The sequence below is a fragment of the Mustela nivalis genome (assembly GCF_964662115.1).
Source record: "Mustela nivalis genome assembly, chromosome: 4".
Lineage (NCBI taxonomy): Eukaryota > Metazoa > Chordata > Mammalia > Carnivora > Mustelidae > Mustela > Mustela nivalis.
This window is the reverse complement of record NC_139023.1, coordinates 140794023-140808723: the sequence shown is the minus strand read 5'-3', so window position 1 is coordinate 140808723 and position 14701 is coordinate 140794023. Positions and strand designations below refer to the sequence as shown.

The window sequence follows — 14701 nt, the reverse complement described above, 5'->3', positions numbered from 1 at the left end:
TTCTCCAACTATCACATTGTTTTTTCCAGTCACAGAGCCATATGATACTACTTCCCACATGTAGTACTCTCTGCTTTGAACTCCTCTACCTGTTCTGTTGCTTTGTCTACCTAACTCATTTCTTTCTTTCTTTTCTTTTTTTTTTTTAAAGATTTTATTTATTTATTTATTTGACAGAGAGAAATCACAAGTAGATGGAGAGGCAGGCAGAGAGAGAGAGGGAAGCAGGCTCCCCGCTGAGCAGAGAACCCGACTCAGGACTCGATCCCAGGACCCCAAGATCACGACCTGAGCCGAAGGCAGCGGCTTAACCCACTGAGCCACCTAGGCGCCCCCCTACCTAACTCATTTCTTAAGGATTATGATTAGGCAGTTAATACTCCCCTAATCTGGGTTGGCTGTTCCTCCTTTGTGCTTCTATTTTTACTTATAAAACTCAGAGCACATCACTGCACATGCACTAAAACTTGATCAACGAAATGTCTTACACTAATGGTTAGATAACAGAGTTCTCAACTTTTGGTTATAGCAAATACCATTAATATTAAAATGAATAGCTGAATTCTGGATAAGAATATAAAATTGTTCTAGAAACCATACTCATAAATAAAATTATATGCTAAATGTGTTTAAAGAAAATATCTAAGGAAAATACTTATGTTATATTTTTTAGGAAAAGAAAATTGTTTGTATAATTAATACTCAACTCATCATGTATTTATTTTATAAATTTGGATTTTATAAGTGTTTTTTCCTTAATAAAAATATAAATATTTACTCTTACTCATATCTGACCCTGAATTTAAGTATCCTAATTTTTCTCTCTTTTAAAATTTCCTCCTTCTTTGATTTTAATTTTTTTGAAATGGTGTTAGAAAGGTTTGGTAAAGTTGTATAAAGGAAAAGAAGTAAATCAAACCAAATTCAGCAGATATAACAATGAGAAAATTGCCACTTTTATATATGTGCACCCTGGCCATGAAAGAATATATGTACTCATCACAAGAAAAAAATTCCATTACTATATATGACAGATGCTAACTAAACTTATTGTGATGATCATTTCACAATATATAAAAATATCAATTATGATATGTACCTGAAACTAATATGATGTATGTCAATCATACCTCATTTTTAAAAAAATGCACAGAGGGGAACCTGGGTGGCTCAGTGGGCTAAAGCCTCTGCCTTCAGCTCAGGTCATGATCCCAGGGTGCTGGGATTGAGCCTCACATCGGGCTCTCTGCCTGCTTGTGATCTCTGTCTGTCAAATAAATAAATAAAATATTTTTTAAAAATAAATATAAATAAATAAATAAATAAAATAAAAAATACAAAGTGCACAGAAAAGAGAATATATGTAATGCTGGAAAACAGAACAGACTGAAAAATAGTAAAGGTAGAGAAGAAGGAGAAAGTATCAAAGAGACAGAGAGCTAAAGAGCAAAGAGGTCTATTAGAATAAACAGCTAAGATAAGAATATATCTTTTATTTGGAGGTCACAGATATTTGAAAAAAATAGTATATTGCCCGAAAAATTATTCTCTCTGGTGATATATGCAAATGTAGTCATAGTTGTATATTGATAACCCAGCTGTTTTCTAAAAATTAAAAACAACATAAAAGTTTAATGTGCTGCAGGCTGTTTCTCTGATTACTCTCCCTCATCTTATGGTTATTATTTCTATCGTTTAGTGCTTTTTTTTATAGAGAGATTATTTTTATGATCACTTACTATGCCATATGTATTAACCATTCACTCTAGAATAAAACTTTCTCAAGAGAAATGAAGCTTTTCCCAAGTAGTAAGTAAATACATGACTTGTACATAAACAACTTGCCTCTGTGTGAATATCTAAGTGTTCCAAGTTAAACTAAATATATAGTAGGTAACAGAAATAAGTAAAACTATAGTTACTGACAGAAATAAGTCTAGTTTGCTTTTAATACTAGAAAAGCACAAATCTATCATGGTCCCATTACTATGATCTTGCAGAGATAATGCTCTAATATAAGTCAATTGTATGCACAAAGTTACTATTAGAGATGTTAAAGCATCTTAGAGAAACAAGATTCTGAAGAAAAGATGGTGTAGCCTAAGGATGGGGTGGGGAGTAAAAAGGAAGAGGGCAATAGTGGGAGCTTTACAACTAGCAGGAGGCTGTGACAAGACTTAGAGCTGCCCAGGCCTGGGGTTTACAGACACATGGTGGGCACAATCAGAGCAGTAGGAGCTGGCTCCCTGGGTCACCTTGTATAGCTTTACTCCGATATCAAAGCAGGAAGGAAACAGTGTTTATAAAGAAAGAGGCAGTCCGTTAGCAACATCTCTGAAATAGTGCCCTATTCACAAGTCACTCTATATACCCTTACCTAGTCTTACTTTCTTCAGTAATCTTTACTGCTTATTTTCTGTGCACCCCACTAGAATGTGAGTTCCATGAGGGAAGAGACTTGACTTTCTTGCTCATCTCTGTATTTTTAGTACTTCAAACATAATGATTATTTGTTAAATGAATGAATGAAAGAATTAATTCTTCCAATTAATCAGCCCCTTCCTTATCTATCCAAACCAGCCTAGATCACCAGTTAACAGCACCCCTTTAACAATTTCATCAATCACCCTTCCACTTAAAATCCTTCTTTATATATTCCACCATACTCCCATAGTAAAACCCCATCTCTCTCTCTCTCTCCATGTATATTTACACACAACACACAACACACACACACACACACACACACACACCCCTTCTCCAGTCAACTTTTTTATATACCTACTCTCCTGCTGTTAAGAACAGAGAAAAACAATGGAAAGAAAATAACCATTTATTATTGAACATCCATGAAAACCACCCATCATTATGTTAAGTATTTCCACAAATATTATCACACTTTTGGTACAAACCCTTGTAATTGTGTTCCCTTTCCCCCTCATTCATGCGTATTTACTTAACCCAGTCTTCAGGGTAACCTTCTACTCTCTAATCTCAGACAAGGAAGTATTGTTCCATGTTGTTCAGTACTTATCTCTATCTGTGTCCTGGATTTTGTTCCCTTCTTCCTCATAGAGCTTAGTAGTCTATTACATGCTTTGTTTCATGTACGTTTGACATGTTTCCCCTTTTTGGATCTTTGCAATTAACACAGACACATGGCCAAATATTTACCCATTAAAAAAGAAAAAAAAAAAAACTCAGAGTGCCTGCTAGAGGGGTGTGGGTTTCTTTTTGTGGTGACATAAAGTTCTAAAATTAGATTGTGGTGGTGCTTGTAGAACTGTGACTACAGTAAGAACTACTGTATTGTATACTTTAAATGGGTGAATTGTATCTCATATGTGAGCTATATCTCAATAAAATGATCATTCTCCCTTCAATTATTTCCTTTTCTCACTGTGTTTACTTGCTCATGTCCCATCCACTGCACAGTCCTCTACCTTCTAAGCTACTTTCTTTAAGATCCCACACAGCGACTCTTAGAATAATCCGGTGGGTACTTTCCAGTTCTTACCTTCTCAGTCTTCTTTCAGATAGATACTAAGACACACATGTAGTTATGTCGCTAACCTTCAACCTATAATCCACTGCCTTATGCCAATGCAGTTGTAATTACTGTTTATGGCATTAAAGGCCCTTTATGGTAAGGCTCCTACCTTTCTCTCTCACCTTGTCACCTCTGGTTCATTGCACATATATCACAGTCTCCTGTTCGTGATCTCTCTCACCTATATGCAGAAAGCCTATATAATTTCTTTTGTGTAGATACCCTTTGCTCATGATTCTACCTAATGTTCTCATTCATCCTCCAATCTACAGCCTCTCATTTTCTAGAAAACAAGACTGGATTCTGGCAGTCTGGAGTTAGTGCATATTGTCTATGCCTGTGCATACATACAGTGTATACATATAGTGTACCTCTATACTGAATTTAATCACAGTATACTATAATTGTTTACTTACCCATATTCCCATGCTAGACAATGAATTCAAGCTGATGAGGAAAGGGGCTTGACTGTCAACTTTTTAACTGTACTATATAATTTTAGTACAGTAAAAGCTTGTTTTAAAAAATGAATAAATTGGGACACCACAGTGGCTCAATCAGTTAAGCATCTGCCTTCGGGTTGGGATTGAGTCCCACATTGGGTTCCCTGTTCAGTGGGGAGTCTGCTTCTTCCTCTTCCTTTGTCCCTCCCCCAGGCTTGTGCCCTCTCTCTCTCGCAAATAAACAAATAAAATCTTTAAAAAATGAACAAATTAATGACCTATTCTTGTTTTGAGTTCTTGTCTCACTTTACAATGAACTCTACAAGTGTCCTCTAGGAAATAGTCTCTGATAACCTATCTAGTATAAGCATTTTATGTTCTTTCTGTGATGCAATCAGTAACTCATATTCTTTTTATGGTTGTGTTTCTTAACTCAGGGCTTTAACAGAGAACAACATAAGGAAAGGAACTAACATTTAACGGATACTTATGATGGGATAGGTACCATGCCAGGCACTTTAAATGCATTATACCACATCTAATCTGTTGGGTAGGTATACTCATACCAATTCTATATATGAGGAAACAGACTCCCAAGATAAGCCAAGTCACACAACTAGTGGGCATCAGGATCAGCAATTAATTTCATATCTATCTATTTATTTGCTTGTTTATTCTTCTGTATCACACTGCATTATGTTGCAAGACTTAGCACTATGAAATGGAATGGCTGTATTAAAAAATTATCATATTCATTTTAATAACATCCAAAAACCTTTGAAAATTAATCATGCATATTTAGATGAATAGTGCTAAGGAACAAAGTAATATATAGTAGTCCCCCTATATCTGCAGTTTCACTTCAATAGAGTCTGTTACCTGTTATCAACCATGGCCTGGAAGCAAATGACTCTACTTCTGCCACATAATCAGGTCAATACTAGCCTAACACTATGTGACAATGTCTATGTCATTCACCTCATTTCATCTCATTGGGTAGGCATTTTATCATCTCACACCATCACAAGAAGGGTGAGTACAATAAGATATTTTGAGAGTGAGAGAAGCCACATTCACATAACTTTTATTACAGTGTATTGTTACAGCTATTCTATTTTACTTTTAGTTATTGTTGTTAATCTCTTACTGTGTCTAATTTATAAAATGAACTTTATTATAAGTATTATGTATAGGACAAAACACAGTATTTATAGGTTTAGTACTATCCACAGTTTCAGGCATCCATTGGGGGTCTTGAAACATATCCCCCATGTATAGGGGGCAGCTACTGTATTTATCTTTCAAGATATTGAGTACCTACCATACTTAGAACATAACAGGCCATGTTTTTTAAGTAAATGAAAATCTAATACATATTTTTATACAATGTAAAAAAATCTGTATGTGATGAGTGGGAAACTCTCCAGTTAAAATTTAATTTTCTAATAATTGGGACGCCTGGGTGGCTCAGTTGGTTAAGCGGCTGCCTTTGGCTCAGGTCATGATCCCAGCGTCCTGGGATCGAGTCCCACATCGGGCTCCTTGCTTGGCAGGGAGCCTGCTTCTCCCTCTGCCTCTGCCTGCCACTCTGTCTGCCTGTGCTTGCTTTCACTTCTCTCTCTATGACAAATAAATAAAATAAAATCTTAAAAAAAAAAAGATTGTAATTTTCTAATAATTAACTAACTACTTGGGGTCGTGGAAAAGAGAAAGAAGCCAAGGAAATGTAAAGCAAAAGTTTTAAATAATTTAAGCAAATGCTGATCTTGAAAAATAAATACTTTTGAGGTAGCTCCTTGAAAAGCTAAATACCATAAAATCGAGAAATCTACTTTTGGGTATATATATAAGAGAACTGAGAGCAGAGATCTAAACAGACACTTACACACCAATGTTTATAGAAACACTATTCACAATAGCCAAAGGTGAAAACAACTCAAAATGTCCATAATCAGAAGAATGGATAAACAAAATATGGTATGCCCAAATAATGGGATATTATTCATCCTTATAAGGAAGTAAATTTTGACATATGCTACAATACAGATGAACATTGGAGATACTATGCTAAGTGAAATAGGCTGAAAAGGATGAATATGTGACTCCACTTCTATGAGGTACCTACAGTAGTTGAATTCCTAGAGATAGAAAACAAAATGGTGGTAGTCAAGGACTAAGGAGGAGTGGGGGCGTGGATCAAGAGTTACTGTTTCAAGGAATACAGAGTTTCAGTTTGGGAAGATGGAAAACTTCTGGAAATGGATGGTAGTAATGGTTGCACAACACTGAATTACACTCAAAATGGTTAAAATGGTAAGTTTTATGCTATATTTTTATAACAAAACATTATTTGAAGTCCTAACATGTTAGTTTAAATGAAAGAAAAATATTATTTAATTGATACATATATTTCAATTATATGTCTAATATCTAAATGGACTAAAACAAAATTCAAACATTCTACCAAGTTAATTTAACAAACATTTACTATCCTATTGTCTGACCCCATGCCTAGAATTTGGATTCAGAAAATATGGTCACCAAAGATATATGATAGCCAATGGTCATTATAGCCATACTGTCTACTAGCCATACAGGCAATTTAAGTTTGGATTAATCAGAAATAAATAAAATTAAATATTCAGTTTTTCAGTCACACTAGCCACATTTCAAATGTATAACAGCTACATAGGACTAGTAGCTACTGTACTGGACAGTGCTCTTTTACATTATACTATAAATACTAAATGGTAAACTTCTTTGGTAAATCATTGGCAAATATGAGTAAGAGAGGGGGTTAGTCCAGAATAATAACAAAGAGCCAAAACTGATTATTATTTGTCCCAGTTCCATGAAAAATATTGTTCATATTTTGACAGAGACTGCATTAAATCTGTAGATTGCTTTGTGTAGAGTGGACATTTTAACTATATTGGTTCATCTAATCTATGACATAGGATATCTTTCCATTTGTGTCATCTTCAATTTCTTTCCTAACAATTTTATAATTTGTATGGAACCAGAAGACCCAAAAGGGCCAAAGCAACCTTGAGAAAGAAGAAAAAAGCTGGAGGTATCACAATCCTAGATTTCAAGAAATGCTACAAATCTGAAGTAATCAAAACAGTATGGTACCAGCACAAAAAGACACATAGATCTATGAAACAGAAGAGAGAGCCCAGAAACAAACCCATGCATGTCTGGTCAATTAATCTGTAACAAAGGATGCAAGAATATACAATGGGGAAAAAATCGTCTCTTCAACAAATGGTGCTGGGAAAACTAAACAACTACATGCAAAATAATGAAACTGTGTATGGTTTGTTATACCAATCACAAAAACAAACCCCAAATGAAGTAAAGGCCTAAATGTGAGATCTGAAACCACAAAAATCCTAGAAGAAAGCATAGGTTATAATTTCTCTAATATCAGCACAGGGACATTTTTCCAGATCTGTCCTCTCAGGCAAGAGAAATAAAGCAAAATTCAACTATGGAGACTACACCAAAATAAAATGTTTTTGCACAGCAAAGGAAACCATCAACAAAATGAAAAAGCAACCTACCAAATGGGAGAACATATTTGCAAATGATATATCCAAAAAAGGATTAATATCCCAAGTATATCAAGACCTTCTACAACTTAACAGCAAAACACCAAATAATCCAATTGGAAAAAATAAATGGGCAGAGGATCTAAATAGACATTTTTCCAAATGTCTTTTGGATGGCCAACAGACACATAAAAAGATGTTCAGCATCACTCATCATCAGGGAAATGCAAATCAAAACCACAATGAAATATCATCTCATATCAGTCAGAGGGCTAAAATTAAAGACAAGAAATAACAACTGTTGGCAAGGATGTGGAGAAAAAAAAACGCTTGTACACTGTTGGTGGGAATGCAAACTGGTGCAGCCACTGTAGAAAACAGTACAGATGTTCCTCAAAAAATTAAAAATAGAATTACCTTATGATCCAGTAATTTCACTACTGTTTACCCCAAAACAATTAAAACATGAATTCAAAAAGATAAAGGCACTTCCATGTTTACTTCAGCACTATGTACAATAGCCAAGCTTTGAAAGCAACCCAAGTCCATTTGTAGATGAATGGATAAAGAAGATGCGGGGTATATGTATGTATATGTATGTATATGTATGTGTGAATATTACTCAGCCATAAAAAATGAAATCTTGCCATTCACAACAACATGGATGGACCTACCTTATACCTTAGGGTATAATGCTAAGTGAAACAAGTCAGAGAAAGACAAGTATCACATGATTTCATTCATATGTAGAATTTAAAAATTAAACAAACAAACAAACAAAAGGAAAAAGAGACAACCAAAAAAACCAGACTCTTAAATACAGAGAACAAACTGGTAGTTGCCAGAGACAAGGTGAGTGTGGGGAATGGGTAAAACAGATAAAAGGGAAAAACAAAAAAGCAAAAAAACAACAACAAAAATTCCCTCATAAAACAAAGAACCAATTACATTCTGTAAACAACCCGCTAATTAAACGTTTCACTTTTTAACCAGTAGTATCACAAGGGTACAAGCTGAGAGCCATCCTTTACCATGCAAATGTAGCATAAACTTTAATGACAAGGAAGGTATGTTCTATCATCTTTGATATTCCAATGGTCTCTAAAAAAATATAGGATCCCATATCGGAAGAAAGTGTTAAGTATATCTTCATGGCAACTCTACAGAGTACTATAGAATTTCAAAATTAACATTACAGATTATTGCTAAATATGCTGCTATGTTAAGTAAAACAGGAGATTCTAGGATAAAGAAGATATGGTATATATACACAATGGAGTATTATGCAGCCATCAAACAAATGAAATCTTGCCATTTGCTACAACGTAGATGGAACTAGAGGGTATTATGCTTAGCAAAATAAATCAATCAGAGAGAGACAATTACCATATGATCCCCCTGATATGAGGAAGTTGAGAGGCAACGTGAGGGGCTTGGGGGGTAGGAAAGGAATAAATGAAACAAGATGGGATTGGGAGGGAGACAAACCATAAGAGACTCTTTTTTTTTTTTTTTTAAGATTTTTTTTTAATTTATTTGACAGAGAGAGAGATCACAAGTAGGCAGTGAGTTAGGCAGAGAAAGAAAGGGAAGCAGGCTCCCCGCTGAGCAGAGAGCCTGATGTGGGGCTCGATCCCAGGACACTGAGATCATGACCTGAGCCGAAGGCAGTGGCTTAATCCACTGAGCAACCCAGGCGCCCCCCCATAAGAGACTCTTAATCACACAAAACAAACTGAGAGTTGCTGGGGGGAGGGGGTAAGGGAAACGGTGGTTGGGTTATGGACATTGGGGAAGGTATGTACTATGGTGAGTGCTGTGAAGTGTGTAAACCTGGCAATTCATAGACCCATACTCCTGGGGATAATAATATATGTTAATTAAAAAATTAAAAATTATTTTAAAAATATTTAAAAAACAGGAGATAGTAAAATCAAATTTATACTGTGATTTCAGTCATAAAGCAGCTAGGCAGACATATGAATAATTACTATAAGGGCACATGAAAAAATAAAAATAGGTGATGTATTTGTTGAAGAATTATGGACATCTATAAAACAAAGTAACACTGTTCAAATGCTTTTAGAACAAAAAAGGAAGCTGGTCTATGCTTTTCTATTCTAACAATGAAATTATATACTGTTTTGTAACAACATTTGTATGTTTGCTGTAACCTCAGTTTCATATATGGAAATATGTATATTCTGTATCATGTAATCAGTTGTTGCTCTAATAAAATAAAATGGCCCTGCAAAAGAACATTTTCAAAGAACTGAAAAATTAGAAAAGTCTTCATGAGTTCCTTTGATTCCAGCTCTAAATTAAGCTGAAAAATAACAATTCAAAACCTGTGCAATTTGGGGCGCTTGGGTGGCTCAGTGGGTTAAGCCGCTGCCTTCGGCTCAGGTCATGATCTCAGGGTCCTGGGATCGAGTTCCGCATCGGGCTCTCTGCTCCGCAGGGAGCCTGCTTCCCTCTCTTTCTCTCTGCCTGCCTCTCCATCTACTTGTGATCTCTCTCTGTCAAATAGATAAATAAAATCTTTAAAAAAAAAATGTCAAAACCTGTGCAATTTAAGACAAATGTACACATAATACATGATGCCTCTGTTTGTGTACTGTTTGTTATCTGGGACATAAAGCAGACAATAATATATACTGGCAAATATATTTAAATATGTATACTGTCAATATTACCGTGTCATAAGTAGAATTAAAAAGGAATGCATCACATGTTGGTGAAAATAGCAAGCCTTACTCATCACAAATAATGTTCCCTTCACAGTGATATAAAACATTCCCTATGAATCACTCTTGGTTTCTTAAATATGCTTGTTCTAAAATTGTATAGATACTTAAGATGGTCTAACTCTATAATCTTTGTACATGCTGTATGTTAGCATTAGGAGAATGCATAACTAGATTAAAAATAAAATTATCAAGGCTATATGCAGACTTTTTGGTTTATTTTGTATTTATTAAAACTATGTGTTGAGTGTTCTACCTAAGAAAATATATGACAAAGATAAAACAAGGTTGAGACTTCCTTCCAACTCTTAACTTCTATTTGGTTAACATAGACTTATGTACTATATATATGTATATATGAGTTATATATATATATATATATATATATATATATATATATATGTTTTATCACATTTAAAAAGATTTATGCTTATAATATTTTAATAATTACTATTTTCCTAACACTTTTATGAGAGTAGCCTTCAAAGTTATAAAAATTGTAAATATGATCAATGATCCCTGAATGGGTTCAAACTGAAGAAGTGCTCATTTTATATTGACTCAAATGTTTTGCGGAGGCCAGTCTTGGATTCAAGTTCCAGCTTAGGTCACTACCTGAGAGGTCATTCTGCTCAACTCACTTCACTCATCTAGTTTTTAGTTTCATCATAAGCAAAATGAAAGCACGGGAAGAGGATATCCAGTACCTTCTAGTCTAAAGATACCTGAGAGATCCAGTCAGAAATTTACCTCTCTCAATACAGGATCAGTTATTGAATTCAGATTGACAGCTCCTTCATAGGTCAGGTAATAGAACACATTGAGGGATCGAACAGCCTCTGGTCCTAGCTGTTTATAGCCAAAAATGAGATCAATCCATTGGTGAAGCTGGCAGGAAACAAATTCACTCTCCAGAGCCTGAAAAAGAGGGCACAGATCATATTGTTATACTGATTTCAGCTTTTTTAAAAAATAGAGAAATTTAGAACAAGCAGTAAAGTTTTACACTAAATTTACTGTGAATAGACTTATTCTGATGTCCTATTTTCCAACGGAGTCAGTTCTCCTTTGTTTATAATTAGAAAATTTCTGGCACTTGTCACACTGAACTGTATTACGTTGGTTACATGTCAGTATGATTCTACTACACTGTAAGCACTGTGAGGGCCAGGACTGAGTCTATTTTGGTCATATTTGTAACTCAGGGCCTCACAGGTACCCAATTTATGCTTCAAAGAATGGAGGTGATGCAATGTAAAGGCTACTTTGGAAAAAATGTGAAAACATCACCTATTTACTATCCACCTGAAAGGCTTACGATTTTTCTAGATATAAACATTTTCTTGTCTACTGCAATAACTATAACCAAATTATTTAGCTATTTCAACTGAGTTTCTACTCCAGCAAATTTTATCTTTGGAGGGATACTGTAATTATTATGTTACTTATGTGTCCAATAAACAATGAATGAACATAATCAAGTATCCAGTGGAAATGCTGAATCCACTTCAATTCATCATTACTTTCCCAGTTACCAGCACTGCACCTAAAACACAGTAGGTACTAATAAATGTTTGCTGAATTTGATAAAGTTATAAATACAAAAGAGTTTAAAAAACTGGACACAAATTTCAAATTTGTATTATTTAGAATTCTTTAAAGTTATTTCACCATAAAGCTTTAGCATTATGGACTATTTTATCTATCAGTAATGCTATTCAAATCACAGAGCTCTAAAACTGAAACAGGGAAGCCCAATTTGAAGTATATTGTACAGATGATAAAGCTCATTGAAACGCTTACTCTATGTGTAGTGAGTATACAGCTGTGATGTGTTTTTGGTGTGGCTTACTACAATATCAATAGTATAAAAAGAAATCTGTTGGTTTTAAAACAAAATTGAATGACCTTCACAGCAAGCAACCAGTAAGATATAAACCACCTCATGACAAAAGACGTTTCTATTAGCTCACAGGTGTACACTTGTATAAGTCTATGCTTTATTAAAATAAGTGCATATGAGGGTACCTGCCTGGCTGTCAGTGGAGCATGTGACCCTTAATCTTGGGGTTGTGAAACTGAGCCCCTCTTGGGTGTAGATTACTCAAAAAATAAAATCTTAAAAAAAGAAATCCTTATCTAAAATAAGTGCCTGAGAATCAAAAACATTTACAACTGAATTCAAATAATATATTTCCTTTAATATTTAAGAGGATGACACAATATACCACATACTATATATAATGAAAAAATTATTCTGTAAATAAAACTCTTGTAATTCTCATATTCCAAAGTATACCCAAAATGAAATAAAAATATTTAGCTAGCTTCAACAGTGAAAGTTGTTTTAGACATCTCTTATAAAACTCATGATATTTATAAATTTAGTAAATAGCTAAGAGAACTGCTGAATATTATTGGAAATAGAGAAAGGCTTGTAATAACTAAGTAAATTCCTATTTTAAGTACATTGATTTAAAATTAATCTGAAAATTCAGGAATTATTAATGGAAGTTGCACACAAAAATGATACGTTTGTTTCATTAACTCGGGCCTTGGGTAGGGATGGGGCAATGGGGGCCATGTTTAAAGTGACACATAAAAACAGCAATTGTCTTAATTTGTGTGCAGTGCACTCCACACAAAAGCTCTAAATATGTTCAAATTAGAGCAAGCTGCTTGATTGTCACTGCAGTCTCATGTCACATTAATGCATGACAAACATTAAACCATACACTTAAATGGCAATTTATATCATTTAAATGTTTACTGCCAGACTAGCTCATCACTCATTTAAATGTGACTTTCTGACAGCTAATTTCAGTTAATTTTCTCCAATTCACTTAATTAGAACTTTCAATCAGGAAGGACCTACACATATCTTTAGCTTACATTCTTTTTAGTTGTTCAAAATCTGAGTTAATAAACTGCTGAAAAGCCCTACTATAATAGATTAGCATGTAACATCTCTGAGTCTACAAAAAAAGTGTGACTGTATGAAGAAAACTCACAGTATGTGCCTTTAGAAGGAACCTACACTTATTTATGTAAATAATACTCTCGCCAGTAGTTTAAATAAAAAACGTTTATTTCATATACACACACTATTGAAACAATAAAAAAACCCTGCATCCAAGCTAATTAAAAATTAATGATTTCAAAATTGTTTAATAAGATAAAACAGTCAGGAGTCTCCTGAGTGTCCGTGGTGTTGCGATTTGAGACTATAAAATTCCAGTAAGCTCAGCACATGATAAAGTATGAGGGAATTTTCTCAATATTAAAGCTTTAAAAAGCAGGGCAATTTTATTTTATGTGTCATCAAAGAATTGTGAGTTTTCTTAATGTCAATTACTTCTTTGTGCACATTCAAAATGGTGAACTGGGTAATATTTAGATGCTTAAACCTTTATATGTTGATACTATGTCAGAACATTAAGCAAAAATGTTGAAATGAAAGACACTGTGTGCCCCCATTACACCTCAAACACACATGCAGAGGATGACCACAGTTTCATGGTTCACCCCTCCCTTTACACTGTCATATTGGTCAAGCCTTAAGGGGTTGCCTAGTAATTCATGGAATTATTGGCAAAATCTTTTCCAGAAGTTCACGGATAGACTTCAAAACATTTTTAAAAACTGAACTAAAAATCTCATTAGTGGTCTTCAAGCATTTCTTATAATTCACCAAAGTTTTAAAAGGGGATCCAAAAGAACAACTGCTATGGGTAGAAGAGTTCCAAAGAGGTTTAAAGTCATCTCAGTACAACATCAGTTCTGGATTTTAACATCCCTTTGGCACAGTGAATAATAACTGCCTAGCCAAAAGTATGTCTAATAAACAAACGCACTTAATAAAGACTTGAGGTAAAGACAAGCCGGAGGAAATTACTGAGAGAAAGATTACAAATAATTCAAAATGGAATACCCTGAGATTACATCTTATAACTTGTGTTTTTGAAATTCAAAAACATAAATCATAAAACATTAAAAATTCTTTAAATCTCTTTTTATATGTTGATATAAAATACTTATATCCACATTTTTAGTCACAAAAAAATAAAAACATGACAGGGGAATGCTAAGCATTTGTGATTTTTCAAAGCCTTTAGGTCAGACAGTCCTCATTAAGACTGGAGTTAAATACGGTTTGCAGCTCGGGGATAGTAACATTCTTCCCATGCTGCTCTCAAACCTAACCAATCAATTGTTAGTACTCCCCTAGCAGGCTGGATACATCATTTACATCCAATGTGTGCTCTGAGTAAAATTTGTAAAAAGAAAATCCACTAAAATGTCCAACACAATACAGTAATATTCAACTCATCTGAGTTATTATAAAATAAATCAGTGACTAATGTCCAATTGTTAAGGATCAAATAAGACTATGAAAAGACTATCATA

General features: G+C 34.3%; 1 protein-coding gene across 2 annotated transcripts in view; it reads right to left on the bottom strand.

Moving 5' to 3' along the window:
* LRBA (LPS responsive beige-like anchor protein) overlaps positions 1 to 14701 on the bottom strand; it is a 730800-nt gene that overhangs the window by 70642 nt on the left and 645457 nt on the right. For both annotated transcript variants that reach the window (XM_082728100.1, XM_082728101.1), the window contains exon 48: positions 11045 to 11212. In XM_082728100.1, coding sequence (XP_082584226.1) covers positions 11045 to 11212 — 168 coding nt within the window. The remainder of the gene's footprint in view (positions 1 to 11044; positions 11213 to 14701) is intronic.